The sequence below is a fragment of the Macrobrachium nipponense genome, chromosome 26, assembly GCF_015104395.2.
Source record: "Macrobrachium nipponense isolate FS-2020 chromosome 26, ASM1510439v2, whole genome shotgun sequence".
In the NCBI taxonomy this organism is placed as follows: Eukaryota; Metazoa; Arthropoda; class Malacostraca; order Decapoda; family Palaemonidae; genus Macrobrachium; species Macrobrachium nipponense.
This window is the reverse complement of record NC_087215.1, coordinates 25,670,084-25,688,637: the sequence shown is the minus strand read 5'-3', so window position 1 is coordinate 25,688,637 and position 18,554 is coordinate 25,670,084. Positions and strand designations below refer to the sequence as shown.

Genomic DNA, 18,554 nt, shown 5'->3' with positions numbered 1-18,554 from the left:
ACTGTAGATGGATTTTCTTTTATTTTGTTCATTTTTATTGTCGGTTTTCAAGTCCTACACCTTGAGGGTAGGAGACCAAACCCGCCCCCCCCTAGAGCCTCTCCTCAATAGCCAAAGTGGTTGTCAGAGAACACCACCAATAGTGTTTAATGTTAAATTTATTGTTATTAGTAGTAGTTACCTGGGTGTTGACTCTTTGAGATTCTCGTAGTTAAACCAGATTGTTATTCTTTTCAAGTACTAATGATACGAGTCCATTTAAGATCCCTGGTCAATGCCCCGGGTTAGGTAAAGAGAGAAAGAAAAATAATAATAAAAAAAAATGGAAAAGTAAATAAATGAATAAATAAAAAAAAAAATAAATAAGTAAAATGAAATGGAATAATGGTAATTTTAGTTAAGTAATAATACCGGAGCTAATGCCATTACCAAGGATAATGCCTATCCATTGCCCTCGATCGAAGTGCTTTTACTTAAAGTAAAGGAGAGTAAGTTTTTCGCCACATTGGATCTCAAGGCTTGCCCTGATGATGAAAGTAAAGAGAAAACGGCCTTTATAGCGAATAATCAGCTATATGAATATAATTTCCTTCCCTTTGGCTTAAAGAACGCCCCTGCTCATTTTTCACGAGTAATGATGTCCGTGTTAGCTTCTATATTGGCCTTGGGGTTTTTGTATATTTAGATGATATCATTGTAGTGGGTGCTACTGTAGAGGAGCATAAAGGCACCTGATACAAGTTTTGGAAGCATTAAGGCGTCATGGTATGAAAATAAATTTAGAAAATGTAAGTTTTTTCCAGGCCGAAGTAGAATTTTTGGGTCACCTAGTAACATCTGAAGGCCTTAAGCCTTGTGCCGATAAAGTTGTAGCAATTAAAGAATTCCCACGACCAAAACATGCGAAAGATGTAGCCAGCTTCCTCGGACTCGCGGGTTACTATCGGAAGTTCATTAGGAACTTCGGACAGATAGCGAGACCGTTAGACGCATTAAGGAAGCAACCTGATTTCCAATGGGGTGAGAAAGAGGAAGCAGCTTTTCAGAAATTAAAAGATGCACTAATGAGCGACGAACTCTTGGCTTATCCGAGGTTCGATCGCCCCTTTTTTGTGACCACAGACGCAAGTGATATTGCGATAGGAGGAGTAATCTCCCAGATTGACGATGAAGGTAATGAAAGACCAGTTTGTTTTGCATCACGAGCATTAAAAGGGGCAGAGAAAAATTATAGTACCTTCGATCGAGAGGCTTTGGCGGTCTTATGGTTGCTGGAGAGACACCGTTATTTTTTGCTGGGACACAAAATAAAGATTTTCACAGATCATCAACCATTAACATATCTGTGAATAAGAGCGAGATTACAAATCGCCAAGCTCGATGGATCGAGCGAATTTTAGAGTTTGACATCATAAAGATTGAACATACCCAGGGAAAAAGTATAGGGTGGCTGATGCTCTCTCCAGGAACATCATAAGAGTAACAACTCGTGCCGCAAGGCGCAAGGAAGAACGACAAAAGAAACCTCGTGACGTTGGTGGCGCAGGCACTGCAGGCGATAGTGCCAGCAACGTTCCGACAGTTTCCGAACAATGACAGTCAAACAAACGTAAACGCGACGCGCAGGAAACGGGAATCTCGCAAGCACTCTCAGGTGGATGAGAATGCCCGAGGCGGTAGCGGGTCAAATGCAGGTGGAACTCCGTCCGGGGGATTCCAGAATAAATGCCCGGAGAATGAAAGTGTGGTTGATTTTTGTGGTTGGAGTGTGCGAGAATTGGTTGAAAGTCAGGTGTCTGAAGCTTGGATTAGTCAGATCAAGGCTTGTGTGAAAGGTGAGAGCAACGAGTTCCCGAGTTCTGTGCATCTGTCAAAAGACGCGTTCTTCATTGAGGATGACGTCTTGTTGTGTAAATATGAAAAAAGGCCCGGAGATGTCCGAGCCCGAGTCGTTCTTCCTCGAGCCTTAGTAGAGAGAGCCATACACATGATTCATGTCAGCCCTTATGCTGGGCATGTAGGTATAGAAAGATCTCTTAGAAGAGCCCGTGAACATTTCTTTTGGGTTGGCATGCGTAGGGACATAACTAGATTTGTAAGTAATTGTCATGTATGCAACATGATGAAAAAGCACAGAACGGTGATTCCGAAGGCCCGATTATGGCCTGTGGTGCCGGTGAAGTGGGATAGAGTGCATATGGATGTGGTAGGACCACTACCTTCAGTGCAAGGACAACCTAGATATATTTGTGTATTTGTGGACGCGTTCACGCCCGCGTTTCACACATGTGTGCGCAATTGATAAGACAAAATCGGCAAAGGAAGTGGCTAAAGCGTTGCATTCCCTAGTAAATCGATTTGGGTGTCCCAGAATACTAGTGTCGGACAACGGCCGTGAGTTCGTAAATGAACTAATTCGCGAGTTTACGGCCCTCTTACAAGTAGATCACGTTACCATCGCGGCTTATCGCCGTACTGCTAACGGACTCGTTGAGTCTCACAACAGAGAGGTAGTCAACATCTTAAAATATCTCATCGGGGATAATCCGACTTCCTGGCCGTCTCTGTTGCAGACGGCTGAGATGGCTATTAATGCCGCATATAACAGCTCGATTAGGGACACCCCCTTCTTTTTGATGTATGGACAAGACATCCGACTGCCGTATTCGGTGGTCTTGGACCCTCAACAGATGCCCCTTTATACGGTGGAACAGTACCGGGTGTGGTTTTGTAACGCGACCCGACGTGTGTTTCCAAGCTACGCAACGTCTGCTGTTGAGGGCAAACGAAAAGTACCGCTTGCGGTACGACAGACGGTTCCGAGCTCACGATTCCCCAATACAGGTTGGAGATCGAATCTACTTGAAGAAAATGCAACTGTCGAAACACAAGCTCGAACCGTCATATATGGGACCGTATCGTGTGAAGGAGATCAAGCACTCCTCTGCTGTGATTCAGCATATTCGCACAGGGGCTGTGAGCGAGCACCACCTGTCGCACTTACGTCCAGTGCTCGAGGACAGCGTAGTGTTTTACACCAATAAACCAGTACCCCCGTACCCGGGGTTGGCCGGGTACCTGGGAGACGAGCCAGAAAAAAATACCGGAGCGCAAGTGGGCGCCCCACCGAGAGCACAAGACTGAGCTCCCGAGCCTATGTCATACGTAAATGCTGTTGCAAAGTAAATGAAAGGGGTCAGTGAACAGAGTCTGTAAATGCCAACCCACGTCTTTACCTAGGATTCAGAATCATACCAGTTGTTTATTTTTTTTATTTTATTTCTTGTTATCTCGATCAGATTGTAATGTGTCACGAATTTATGTGTTTGATATAACTTGTCCAAATTATTTTCAGAACAAATGTTATTACCTGTGGATCATATTCTTATGTGTAATTCTGTTTTGATGTGGTTATGTTGCTTTGTACGTTATTTTATTATTTTGATTTGTTGTTTTTTATTTGTGTTAAATTTGTCGCAACACCGATTCCATCCTATTTTATCTTTCATAAATTACACTAATGCTTGTAAAGTTTTTTTTTATTTTCACAGATGATGAAATTTTTGTTTGTTTGTGCCTGGATTTCCAAATTTATTTCTATGGTTCTTTAGTTATTTTTTTATTTTTTTTTATGTGATAGTAGTAAATGCACATTGATGTTCCAGGAAGTTTTTTTTTTATTTTCGTAAAATTCCATTGCATTATTTTTTGTTCTGTGTATGTTTAAATTATGTTTTTTGTTATTTTGAAGAAATTTAATAGATTAACGTGATACAATGTCATTAAAAATGGATGCCATGTGTCGTGATTGCCAAGGGCAGTGGCTGAATGTGTAAAATTTTCTGTCTTTTTGTTTTCACCATTTTGTTTTGATTATGAACCTGAACTTATTGAATGGTTTCTTTTTTTTGGTTTTGATCTGTTCCAGGCAAGAGTGATTGTTATTAGTTAATTTTTTTTTAAAAGATCTTATGATGTTGTAAGACGTGTTCAATTTACTTGTAACCTTTGGTTTGTACACACGTCAAATGGCCCCCTTTAAGGTAGTTAATTTGAATTTAGATAAATCAGTACCTTGAGAAAAGAGACTCGAGATGGGACAATGGCAGAGACTATAGCTTTGCGAGGACGCAAAGGAGTTTGGGGAGGGAGTGATAAGCCATTCTAGAGGGCTTATAAACAACTTCCCTAGAATATCGGAACATCTTACAAGACGCCATGAGGTCGTTAACGGTCATTCTCTCTCAGATGAAGAAAGCGTCACCTCCCCCAACATCCCCCAAAAAGTCCGTTGGGCATGGGCGTCCCTTATAGGGGCACTCATTGGCCAATAGACCTAAGGACAGGTGCCAGACCCAATCATGGCCTAGAAGCAATATATCGGGAGTTTCTGGGGGGTATTGAGGAGAGAGGAAACCAAGCCGTCTCCTTGAGGGTCAGGAGTTAAGCGTCGGTCAAGAGAAGGGAAAGACGCACTTTCCCCTCGTGCCCTCTGCCGGTTTCCGCTCGTCTCAATCCCGCCGGTACTATAGATATTAAGTTCATTTCACTCGGGCCCTTGTGTAAATTCATTAGAATATAAGACCGGTGTTAAATTAATCACTGAGCGTTTGATTTCTGCATGACCCACAGTAACTTAAGAATCCCACGCGACCCAGGTTGGGGTCGGGGTCATATATATATATATATATATATAATATACATACATAATATACTAGTCACTTTTAATAGGGCATTGTGGCTATTACAATTACATAGTAGATTCTATATTTGCATTTCAGCCTACAAAGCAATTAAAACAGTTGACCACGTGGCTAGGGTGGTTAGGATGGTCTACTCCAGCTCCAATAAATATATATGAATCCACAGATATAGGTACTATATATGAGTGGCAATAGACTTTAATCCTTATCATGGTCAAGTTGGCAACATGACCTCATTCGGATTACTCAGGATACAGGTTTGATTCCTGCTATCGGATATCAGAATACTTCATGTTTCTTGCATTTGGATTTAAGGCTTTGCAGAAACAAGCGTATCCAAAAATTGTCAATAATTCAGGAAGGTAAGAAGGCACTGAGAGGAATTAAACACAGTCATCCCCTGTATTTGCAGTCTGTGTGTACCAGACCCAGCCACCCTGAATAGCTAAAATTCGTGAATACTTAAAACCCCTCTAAAAATGCTTAGAACTGCCTATTTTGTTAGTTCAAACACAATAAAATACTATATTTGAGTAAGTTTATCACAAAAAGTTCATTTAGTCATGAAACTGATATGAAAATGCAGTAACTAGTGAATATGTATTTCTCAGTAAAATATACCACAAAATAATGGGTACATTATTCTATAGAGAAACCCACAAATAGGTGAGTTGGCGAATCTCAAGAACGCAAATACGGGGGTCAACTGTATATACATATATGTGTGTATCTATATATAATATATATATATATACTATATATATATATATATTATATATATATATATATATAGATATATATAGATATATATATATATATATATATATATATATATATATATAATATACTACACACATATATATATATAATATATATATATATATATATATATATATATATATATATATATAAATATATATATAGTTTTCAACATTCCTTACAAACAAATTTGGAGTAAGGTATATAAAAATTGCAATATATACTCTTCTCTTTTTTTTCTGCCAGGAAGAGACGCCTATTTTTGAGGAAAGCCGCCTGAAACGACTGCTGGACCAGAGCAGATTGTTTGCCACCCAGACATTCCGAGGAAAAAGATTCAACGACGATGTAATCAAAGATTACAGTAATCTTTGCTTACACCAGGAGCTGTTTGATTTCAGTAAAGTAAACCTTAATGTGAAGATTTTATATATGGTTTTTCTACAGCTAAATCATTGTGGTAACTTTTGCCAACATTATACATACTAATTACTACTATATACTCCTAATACTACCATAAACATTAGTATTTGGATACTATAATATTCTACTAATACTATTTCAGGTTCTTTCACTACTGTTACTGCTATTTTTATAACTGTCAAAAGTGTTCTTACTAGACCTTTTAATAATTCAGAAGAGAAATCACATATACTATACTTTGCATACACTATATATATATATATATATATATATATATATATATATATATATATATATATATATATATATATATATAAGTGATGTGTGTGTGTGTGTGTGTGTATATATATATATATATATATCTATATATATATATATAATATATATATATATATATATATTATTTAAATATTATATAATATATATATACTATAACACAAGCCTGGTATTAACACTAAGTAACAATGAGGTAATAAGTTTTTGTTCTTCTCTTCCAACAGCCAAATGAAGACCAAACAACTGACGGATTCATAATCCTTTGATTAAAGAGAAAAGAAAATGGAAAGGGAATGTGAAATCATTCATACAAATAAGGAGCAACAGGGATAATAGGCAACAAAACAATTAAAAGAAAATAATGGAAGGAGGAATAGATGAAGTTTGCTTGAAAAAAAAAGGCAGACACATAATTAAATATTAATTATATGTATTCACCATAAGACACTTAAATTATATGTACTCATCATAAGACACTTAAAATGCTTCTATATTTTCATTTTCATTGTAATTACTCGGAATTTCATGAGATCACGTTTTGTGCATAACTAAATCGTCTTTTAACAGTTACATTAACTTGTGAATTATCATCCTATGGTGGTCATAATAAAAAATTATACCTATGTTAATAGTCTTTTGATACATTTCCCTTGAACTGGTATATAAGCTATCAATTTCACCATTTTTTCACATTTTAACATTACCATTCCATTGTCTATTTTCTCATATGAGAGCATAAATTCCAGGAGGCAAGGTGCCTCAAAACTTAGTTCATTCAAGGGGACATTTAAGAAACAAACAAAATTCAATTAGATCCCGAAATGTATCAGTCACTTTATCAAATTGATTCATGAACAAGTTGTTAGCAGCAACTTTTCACAAATCTAGTGGGTTTTTGGTTCCAAAATGAGGTTCAGTTATCATTCTGTCACGATTTCTATAGTGTCTAGCATAGGCTAATTTGTAATCCTAACTGGAAAAGCAGAATACAAGCCTAAGGGGCACGAGTAGGAGAGAGCAGACCAGTACAGAAAGGGACTTTGAGAAGTAAAGAATAAAATAAGAAAAAGAGATAAAATTGCAAATAAAATAAAGTGTAAAGTAAAATAAAATAAATATTCTGTGAAGTGAAGACCCATGTCGCATGGCCCAACAAAATCTGCTTTGACATCTAGTTGAAACTTTGAAGCTCCGATGATTCAACTAAAAGATTATGAAGACCCTACAATTTGGTCAAAAAATAAATTCAGACTTCTAGAAAGGTCTGTAGTACTAAACCTCATAGAAGAAAAGGCAAGACTGTTAAGATTAACAAAATATTTGGTACATACTCTACAGTGTATGGTATACCCATGGAAGATCTGAAAGTAGGGGGTGATCAGAGTAATGAAATATTTCACACACAATGCACAATGATTTAATTAGAATAAAGAATTTGGGGTGTATTAGAAGGTGTACCATCTTAAGTATGAAGCAGCCGCATCCTTTTGGATGGCTTTGTACTTCTGATCATTACTAAACACTCAACTCTCACTTGTGGCTCCAAGAAGCTGCTTGAGCAACAGCGGCCACACTCCGGAAACCATCTCGGCTGATGGGTTAAATAGATGTGGGTAGGTGTGGGGATAGCATACTTGTATTCCCCTCGCTGATGAAACTCCTCCTTCTTGGGAGTAGATCAACATGAAGGTTGTTGCGAATAGATAGCAATGAATCCAATGTAAAAATCTCAAGAAATCTGCTTATGAAACTTCAATGAACTCACAGATGGTAGAAATGGCCCTTTAGTCCTGCGCAGTCCTTAAGTGGGAAAAGGGTGCGAAGACTCTCACGGCTAGTAAATAAGAATAAGTTTATAACTTCTAAGAGTAAGTTTAACATTGGAAATTGCCAAATTGGAATGTCCGAACATTGAACCAGGATGGCAAATTAGAGCAGCTTTTGTAAAATATGGACTGGATTGTGTGCAGTCACTGAAACAAGACTGACTGGATTCGAAAAGAGAGCATTAGGTGGAGGAAAGTTGTTGCTACATTCTGGGAGAGAGGATGGCACTCACTATCAAGGAGTAGGATTGTTTTTGAGCAAACAAGCTAGCCAAGCATTGGAGGAATGGGAACCAGTGGATGAAAGAATTATGTATGCAAGCTTTTACAGTAAAATACAGGTGGTGGTTAGCAAGGTGCCAAAATGTGATATTCTTATTTGAATGGGGGACATGAATGCAAAACTAGGTAATGATAATGATTGTTTTAGGGAAAGCATGGGTGTCCATGGTGTAGGAGAGATGAATGATAATGGTGTTCAATTTGCCAGTTTTTGTTTAGCTAATGAATTGATAAGCAGCAGCACATTGTTTGAACACAGAGATATACACAAGTATACTTGAACATCTCCGTGTGGAAAATACCATAAACAAATAGAACATTTAGCAATAAATAGAAAATGTAAAATCTCACTACTGGATGTCAGATCTCGACGGAGAGCTGATATAGGAAGCGACCACCAACTTGTTGTCTCAACACTTAGACACAAGTTTTAGACCAGGAAAGCTAACATAAACCTACCTCTCAGATATGACATTGAAAAGCTAAGACAACAAAGTAGTGAGAGGGATGATTACGTTATATGTATGTATGTATGGTGCTTTTATGTTGCATGGAACCAGTGGTTATTCAGCAACGGGACCAACAGTTTTACGTGACTTCCAAACCACATCGAGAGTGAACTTCTATCACCAGAAATACACATTTGCGCTGATTACGTTATAGAATGCAGGAACAGATTTACAGTCTTAAGAGATGCTACCTGATGAAGAAGTAGAGGTGGATGTGAATATTCATTGTAAAAAAGTAGAAGAAATCTTTCAATAATCTGCCAACATCACAATCAGACAGGGAAGTGGAGCAAGACGAAAGAAATGGATGAGTTGTGAAACGTGGAAACTGATAGAGGAAAGAAGAATGGCAAAACTCAACTTTGAATAATTAAAGGAAAACAGCCTACATCTGACCTTATTACAAACTGAATATATGAGCCTTCATGTTGAAGTAAAGAGATACTGTAGAAGAGACAAAAGAAGGTTCATAGATTCTACTGCAGATAAGACAGAACATAATCTAAATAGAGGAGATGGAAGAAGTATAAGATATGCATATGAGGGTATTCGAGATATCACTGGAAAGAAGAGGAAGAGAGGTGAGTTACCTGTCAGAGATAAAAATGGAAATCTTCTAACTAAGGAATCTGAAATTAGAGCTAGATGGAAAGAACATTTTGAAGAGACACTAAACGAGGAAGACATCCTTGAGGCCGAACATGATCTTCCTATAGATGTAAGTGACATTAGATTGACAGATGTCATTTTGGCAATCAAACAACTGAAAAACTATAAGTCACCAGGAATGGAGGGTATTGCAACTGAAATGTTGAAGGCTGATGAGATTCAAACACCCATTGTGTTTAATGAATTATTCAATCATATGTGGCAAGATGAAGTCACGCCTGTTGAATGGAAAAAGAAAGGGATTATTGTTAGAGTACCCAAAAAGGGAGATTTGAGCGACTGGGAATTGGCGAGGGATCACACTGTCACCAGTAGGTATGAAAGTTTTTTCCAAGGTAATATTGAATAGAATAGAACCGGTAATAGACAGAATACTTCAAAAAGGGCAAGCAGATTCAGAAAGGGTTGAGGACGTGACGATCAGATTTTTATTCTACGACATATAGCTCAACAGTGCAACGAACTAAAATCACCTTTTTGTTTTATGCTTTATGGATTCTGAGAAAGCAAGCATTTGATAGTATTTCATGTAGTATGTTAAGAAAGATTCTGAGGCACTATCTGATACCAGAAAAGATTGTAAACATCATAATGGATATGAGTAATGGAACTTGTTGTAGGGTAATGGTAGATGGTAATCTTACAGATGCATTTGGAGTCAAGACTGGAGTACTACAAGGTGGAATACTGTCCCCTCGACTGTTTATTATGGTGATTGTTTGTGTTATGACCAAGATACTGCAAGGAATGAATAATGGCACTCAATGGAAAGGGGACCAGAGATTACGCGATCTTGAATACGCAGATGATATAGTTCTAATTACCTCCACAATGCAATGGCTGAAATGCAGGAAATGATAGATAGGTTAGTACTGGAGGGGAGAAAGGTTGGATTGGCGATCAACCAGAGAAAGACCGAGGTCATGCAGATTCAGAGTGGTGATCAGATGAACTGCTTTATCGGAGTAACATTACCCAACTCGGGCACTTTCAAATATTTGGGAACCATTATTACCAGCAATGCATCACTAGGTACAGAATTCAGGGAGAGAACAGGAAGGGCAGAACAAGCAATGGGCATGCTAAAAACAGTTAGGTGGTCAAATCAAATATCAGTTCACAGCAAAATCAAAATATACATTTAACTTGTAAGATCAATATTAACTTGTGGGTACCAGTCATGGTACAGCACTGTGACAACTGATGCAAAATTTCTTGCCTTTGAGAATAAAGCACTAAGAAGGATTTTGGGAATCAAATGGCAGCAGCATATAACAAATGAGGCAATTCGTGAGGTGGCAGGGGTGCCCAATGTGAATTATATATACAGGCAGTCCCCGGGTTACGACGGTGTCGGCTTACGACGTTCCGAGGTTACGACGCTTGTCAATAGACGTTATTTCCAGGGTTACGACGCATGTTCCAGGGTTACGACGCTACAACGCTCATCTGGGAGATGAAATATGACACCAAAAATGCAAAATAATCAATAGTTGAAGGTTTTTTTTATGAAAAATGCCATAAGAATGCAGTTTACATAGTTTTCAATGCACCCAAAGTATTAAAAGTAAGGTTTTCTTAGGATTTTTGACGATGTTCCGGCTTACGACGCGTCTCAAGAACGGAACCCCCGTCGTAACCTGGGGACCGCCTGTAGTTAGATTATCAAGACGGAGATGGATGGGGCATATTTTAAGAAGAGAAGAGGAGTTAGTCCAGGATGTACCTGAATGGAAGCCGCTGGGCAGGAGAGGACATGGTAGACCAAGAGAAACGTGGCTGATGACAATGCGGAGGGAGGTTGGGTCTCAGAATTGGGTTGAGCTCAGGGAGATGGCACAGGAAAGAGACATATGGCATGAATTCATTGAGGTCCTAAGCATCCCGTGGGTGCCAGAGGATTAAGATAGAATTTAGGCCAAAGGCCAACTGCTGGGACCTATAAGGTCATTCAGGGATGGAAGGGAAATTGTCAGCAAGGTTTGAAAGATATAACAGGAGGAAAACCTCAAAGCAGTTGCACCATGAATAAATTTTAAGAGGGTGGAAAATCAGATGGAGGAGAGAGAATATTAATGACGGTAAAGTTAATGGAACTTAAGCGATTGCAGCTAGGGGGCCAAAGGGATGCTGCAAAGACTCTTAAGTAATGCCAACGGTACACCACGTGAGGCACACTGACAGTACTACCCCTCTCTGGTTGAAGAGTTAATTGAACAATAGTAAGTCTCTACTAAGATCAGGAATCAGAAACTTAACAGAAACCCAAGTTTATCTTCAACAACTCAAAATTTTGAGTCACTTGCAGATGACCAAACTGGGGGAACAAACTTAAAACAAGGAACAATAAAAGAAGAATTTTCCTGAGGACAGACAGTTTTCCAAAAATCTTGAGGCTCTCAGTATACCAAATTTTTGCATAACTTCAAAGAAAGACCAGGTGTTTCTTAAAAGTAAATCTGCTTTCGCAGAAGTGCCTACAATTTTAAACTACAGTACTATATATCTGAATAAAGTTAAAGTAGTATGTACTGAGTACAAAAAGATCTGAGTGGTTCCAGTTTCCTGAATGTGCCAACAACCCTGTTTTGAGTTTTGTTAGGGTCTCTATACCCCCATAATTTGCACTATACACAAAGATTCAGTAGTAATAGGTCTATACCATACTTGGAAGGGTTTGCTACAAGAAGTCTAGCATCACTTGCATATGCATTAAGCTATAATTAATTCACAGCACCCATGCATCTGGTATCCAGCCCTATCCCTTACGACACTCCTGATTGGCTAGTCAGTCACAGGGCTGGAAACTAGTCTCTTCCAAACAGTCACCGAGTTCACATCACTCCAATCTCTCCTGACGAACTTGTCTTTCCAAAGTTAAAATTTTCATTACACCTCAGTTTTACCGGAAGAAAAGGAGGAGGAGGAGTAGGGTGGAAAGGGAGTAATGAAAGGAGAAAAGTGAAGGAGAGGGAGTAGTGAAAGAAAAAGAATCCGATTCAACCCCGAAAGATGAGGATTTGTGTCACAAGGAGGAGAAGCAGCAGCAGATTTGTTCTCTCGGGAGACTGTTGAGTTTCCAGGTCTGTGACTGGCTGATCACTAGCCAATCAGGAGCGTCTTAAGGGACAAGGCTGGATACCAGATGCACAGGTGCTGTGAATTAATTGTTCCCAAAGCCAAACCACACATGGTTATCATACTTTGCTTTAAGTACTGGGCCAAGAAAACTACCCTTGGGAACACCAGAAATTCAGTTCCTAGTCACTACAAAGCCCATCAACTACTACCCTACAACCTACAGTTCAAAATTTATTAATACTATGCAAGAAATGGTCCACCAACACCAATCTAAGGTTTGGAAGGGGGAAAAATAAACCAAGACTGTATGTTGAACAATTTCAAAAGCAGCACTTAAGTAAACACCAATTAAACATACTTCTTTACCACAACCTATGAATTTCTTTGGAATAATGAAAACTGAAAGACCATTACCAGTGAGGATGTTCCCACATTAACCTACTTTCAGTCTTGCATATTGAGTATACAACAATTTTATCAACAAAGTTAAGCAACAGGTTTGTAGACTTTTGTAGACAGGTGCACTAGCTTTCTTTGATATCCAAGGTGTCTGATTGAGGATTATTCTTTGCTCTTTAATGTACTACTTCTAGGTTCTTCCTCTTAGATGGTGCTTGTACACAGTAACATATGGTTTTTCAAAGCAGTAAACTTAATATAATTGTGGGCTTCATTCCTTAATAACTTTCTAGCATTGCTCAGAAGCCGCAAATGGCTAAATAACAGGATTCGTAGATCTCTCTGTTATAGCTACGTATCTCTTTGCAAATTATGTCATACAGTGGTACCTCGAGATACGAAATTAATCCGTTCCGAGGCGGCCTTTGTATTATGAGTTATTCGTATCTTGAAACACATTTTACATGTAAAATGGCTAATCTGTTCCAAGCCCTCCAAAAACACCCCAGTAAATTATATTTCCAGGCCTAAAACACATGTTCTAGGGTTACGACGGAAGAAATATGACTCCAAAAAGGCAAAATACTGTACATACTTGAGTAATATTCAACTGCATGTAATGTTCAACCCCATTTTTACTGCATATATTAGGACTTTAGCATATGTCCCTTAGCAATAAGCCTAGCCTATGTTAGCGGTTGCTACTGTAGCCTAGTCTATGATTCTGACATCTAAACCTATGAGCTAAAAGCTTAGAATATGCCAATAAAATGTATAAATAATCAGTATGTACTCATTTCAAATAATTATTAATTAATCATTAACTATAATACACAAACAAACAAAAAACAAACCTTCCAATCGATTGTTTACATTCAGCTCTTACCCGTCTTACGAGTATCGAACGAGCACCAAGCAATCATTTTTCCTAGCACACAGTAAGCCATAAATTGTCATTAGTATCTCTCTTCAACTAATGAAACTACCAAACAGTATAATAACCATTCATTTCTATTCTTTATTCTATCTTTAAATAATGGAGATACAGAGTTACTGACAGCTATAATGAAACATACGTATACGTAACGTAATAATAAAACAGAAGAATAATTCTAAAAAATACGTATTTGTTGGCAGTCTGATTTATTTTATATTTTATGATATCTAATTCACAATTTTTTTAATTAAATGTCTAGCATGTACTTATTTCAAATAATTATTAAGTAACCATTAACTATAATAAACAAACAAAAAAAAGCTTCCAAACGTCTGTTTACATCCAGCACTTACGAGTATCGAACGATCGACAAGCAATCACTTTACACAGTAAGCCATAAATTTTCATTATCTCTCTTCAACTACTGAAACTACCAAACAGTATAATAACCATTCATTTCTATTCTTTATTCTATTTTTACCTAATGTTTTTTTTTTATTAAATGTATTGCATGAATAAGTTTTTCAATTTACAGCATCCTTTTACCAATAGAATACTTAAAGCACAAGGGGTAGATGCTGACCAATAGGAGAGCAGGACCTTTTGGGGTGACAAGCATCAGGAACCAATGGGAGAGCGGGAGGATGGTGGGGAGTTTACTCAGTTGGCGGCGCGGGAGTTTTAAAATTGTTCTCGGTGGTCCGGGCGAATCTTGGGACTTTACAGCAACAACCTTTCGTATCTTGAAAACTTTTCGTATGTAGAGCAGTAAAATTTTTCGCATTGGCTTTCGTATCTCGAGTTTTTCGTAAGTAGAGCCTTTCGTATCTCGAGTTTTTCGTAAGTAGAGCCTTTCGTATCTCGAGGTACTACTGTACTTGGTATTCTAAATTTTAAAACCTGTTTATTCAAGCTGAAAGATATCTTCACATATTAATGAACTTTCACCCATTTCTCTAGATATGCTTTCAAACTTTATCAGCACCAACATCTATTTCCCATCATCAGCACCGTATATTCTGTCAACCCTAATTTTGTTGTTTATGAATATAAAGGTATAGGAGGCACACCACAGCATAAAAGTTTGGATACAGAAAAATTAGCAAAAGTTTTGATAATTAACTAACACAAACTCCCTCCTCACTTTCAGTGATTAACTCAAATTTCAGGGTCACTCATAGTGGCCGAGGAAATTAAAACACTTATCTCCACAATACTTAATGGGGGAAAGAAATCAAGTGCACTGTTTACACTAAACCTTTATTTTAAGACAAGATCAGTATGAATGGAATGTTCACATATCTTAATTTAATCATTACTTCAAATAGTCAAACTTAATACTAATGTGAAGCAAAGTGGGTAAGTTTTAAGACATTATGTGGCATAGCAAATAGTTTTATGTATAACTTTCTGTTGGGTGCAGTGCCAGTGAAAATTATTTGACCCCACACTACTGTTTTGCCCATTTTGAAGTCTATTAGGGCAGCTTACAGAAACTTCAAAAGAACAAACATTTCAAGATTATAAAAACTTTAACTCATTGTACTCTATACTGCACTGCAAAATGTTTAACTCATTGTACTCTATACTGCACTGCAAAATACCAAGACAAGCTCAGCTCTGTTACAGTTACCATCACACTGATCAGCATTACTATTCATTCTAGTTGCCATGTGCTTCACAACCAACATACTAAATTTACTCTCTGTATGACAAGTAATGGTGCTTCTAGGCACAAGTTACTTATTACAAGCAAAATTAATATTGTACATGTAATTTTTACATTCTAAAAATTGATTAGGCAATCATCAATGTTACACCAATTCAGAATTTACAGTAGTTAAAATTTCATATTTTGCAATATATAATTCAAAATAAGATTTTTAAATACCGAATAAAATAAATGGGGGGCAACGTCACAAAATTTTACATAAAGTCCTACTGCTCAATTCAATTCCTTATCAAAAATATACAGACCAAAGCCAGACCCAACACGTTTCAGCTTTGTTATCATGTGTCCGAGTTCTTTAATTGTATCCACATGTTTCACCAGGATATGGTCATCAATGATGTGACACATATGAGAGTCCCCTTTGTCTGAAGCCTTCTGACGAACTTCCAGTAAATGCTAAAACAAAAAAAAATAAATTTCTCAAATACATATGGATTATTCCATTAACTTAACTAATTAAAATAATATATGGGACTAGTAGGCTAACACTGGAGAGAAAAAAACCAAAACTGTCACTTTACCCTAAAAAAAAAATTGCACAATTTGCAAGTACTACCAGACAGAACTTTAAGTGTTTTGACATAGATTTCTATCGATTTAAAGGCAAATGCAATAGCCGTGTAAATTCATCTATTGCATATTTACTTCCAATACAAACTAGAACTATTCTTCACATCCTGCAAATTTCATCTTGGTTCTAGGAAAACCATTTCTTCCATCCACAGACACCTTTATATTCACAGATGTTGGGCAATTTGAATCTTTTGAATCTTATACATACTGTATAACTTTACTATAAAATACTAAATTTACTCCTCAAAAGAATTTACTGCAGTTCCATGGGGCAAATATACCTCATCAAAACAACACCGAGTACACAACATTCTCTAGGCTCTTTCCGCTTTAATAATCAATAGCGGATGAAAGTTCAATTTATGTTAATTCTGCGTGTTTATTAGTTGTACGTGTATTTTCTTTTGCTTGAAAGAAATTTGAAAAATGCATTTAATGAAACCTAATTCACAACTGATATGGATCACCTTTCCCAAATTACTTTCTAAAAATCTATTCTTGAAATTACACTGATGATGATTTAGTTTACCTCCTTATTTTCATAAGTTTGGGTCGAGGTGAAGAGAAAGATAAGTGTTCCTAATCTTCAAAAATATTACATGCACTATGGTTACTACGTATATCTACTTATATTACAATGTTAGTAGGCAAAAAAGAAAAAAAAATTATGCACCAATTTTTTTCTTGTACGAGTACGTACTATATTGTTTGGATGCTCCATTTCTATCTAAAATGGCTGAAACTACAGCTTTTATATATAGCATTAGATGTAAGTGATGAACATGCAAAAATTCCTAAAGAACACCTCTTCCTGGTAAGCTCCTCCTACACATTTTCCCTCACATAAACTACACAATTTTCAGGTTAGTAATGAAATATAAAAGGCTAAAGTGCAACTATCTGATAATCATTAAGCTATCTCAAGCATGCAAGAAAAGTGCCAGACCTTCATTAAGGATTATAAAACCTCTTGGACACTGTATTACTGTCATTAGAATTGCACAGAGCAATGATACAAAGCTTAAGTTCTTCTTTTCCTTAATAACAAAATTGCACACACTGACAAAACAGACACTTCCCTTACCTTATTAACTTTCTTTTGCATATCCAGTGCATTAACTACATTGGGAAGAGCATCATTCTGTACCTTGAAAATCTGGGCAGATATATTCTGCAGCTCAAGACGGCCCCCTCTTTTGTTTTGATACTGAAAATCATTAATACAGTTTAGAAAATTGAAGCAAAAATTATTTTAGAAAATTGAAGCAAAAATGATTAGTCTTAATAAGCAAATAAAAATCCCAAAGGATACATATATTAAGAAACTTTTAAATTCTGCACTGGAATGCACTAAAGCAACTACATTACCATAACTATAGTTAATTCTGCTTATCAAATTAAATAATTTCAGACATTAATATAAATGGGGAATTTTAAACACGAGTCAGATCTCCAAAGAGATTGGATCACTTTATATCCTAGAATGAGTAAATACAACGTACAGCACTATTCATCTATTGATTGAAATAGATAATAGGAACATGCATACCATCACACAAGTCCCCTTGGAGGTTTGAAGGTAGTATTTGAAAAAATAAGCCATTCACAATATTATGCCTGTCATGAGCTCGCAATTTATAATTCATTAATTCTAGCAAGACTTCATACACCATTTTCAGCAAGACTCTTACCATACTGTACATTTTTGCACAATCAGCATTTATCCCTAAACACCATAGTTCATTCATTACAATAAAATGGGAGCTGTGTGTGTCACAACAATAATACAAGAACACAACTGCATAAATAAGACCTACAAATTTCATTCTCAAAACACAACACTGACCTCAACAATGCAGTTTTTGACCGCAATTGTGCATCCTGTGACAAGGCATAAATTTTAAATGCATACAATTAAACCCTAAGTAAAAGTTTAATAAACTTGCAAAGTACTGTACCCTGTATTAACTAACCAGGTAAAAACAGACTGTGTATATTCAGCCTACTGATCCTGCAAGTCTACTTCAAATTTATTTAATTTTCACAATATATACTGTAAGCAAAATACAAAAATAAAACACATTACTCAAGTATCATTAAGCTATAGATTACACTTTTCTCTTAGGGGAAATGCTTGATACTTGCTCCGCTCTACGTATTTACCTCCTAGCGATATTTTGAAATCTAAGAAATTAGCTTCATCAAAATACTAGTACTTCATGTCATCCCATAATAAATGTCCCACAATAAATGTTTGCTGACTACTGTCCAAGTTGCTAATTGTAACAATAGAACAAAGTACTACCTATGTGTACAAGAAACTGTAGGTGATGGAAGCCCTTGTTTCAATTGACAACAGAGTTCTCAACTTACTGTCCACAGCTC

The 18,554-nt window shown here is 36.8% G+C and overlaps 2 protein-coding genes across 4 annotated transcripts in view; one reads left to right on the top strand and one right to left on the bottom strand.

Moving 5' to 3' along the window:
* Positions 1-6,793, top strand: part of LOC135200078 (E3 ubiquitin-protein ligase TRIM32-like) — an 18,292-nt gene extending 11,499 nt beyond the window's left edge. For 2 of the 3 annotated variants that reach the window (XR_010311200.1, XM_064228372.1), the window contains exons 5-6: positions 5,709-5,867; positions 6,386-6,793. Coding sequence is in view for 2 of the 3 variants with exons in the window: in XM_064228372.1 (XP_064084442.1) it covers positions 5,709-5,867; positions 6,386-6,427 (201 nt within the window). In the remaining variant the exon portion in view is untranslated. The remainder of the gene's footprint in view (positions 1-5,708; positions 5,868-6,385) is intronic. The other variant, XM_064228373.1, reaches the window with a different exon arrangement.
* An 8,317-nt stretch (positions 6,794-15,110) lies between these two features.
* The window catches only part of LOC135200077 (ferritin, heavy subunit-like), a 32,140-nt gene continuing 28,696 nt past the window's right edge, over positions 15,111-18,554 (bottom strand). Inside the window, exons 3-4 of the mRNA XM_064228371.1 lie at positions 17,254-17,376; positions 15,111-15,992 (exon numbers count right to left, since the gene is read on the bottom strand). Of these exons, the coding sequence (XP_064084441.1) occupies positions 15,810-15,992; positions 17,254-17,376 (306 nt within the window). The 3' untranslated portion in view covers positions 15,111-15,809. The remainder of the gene's footprint in view (positions 15,993-17,253; positions 17,377-18,554) is intronic.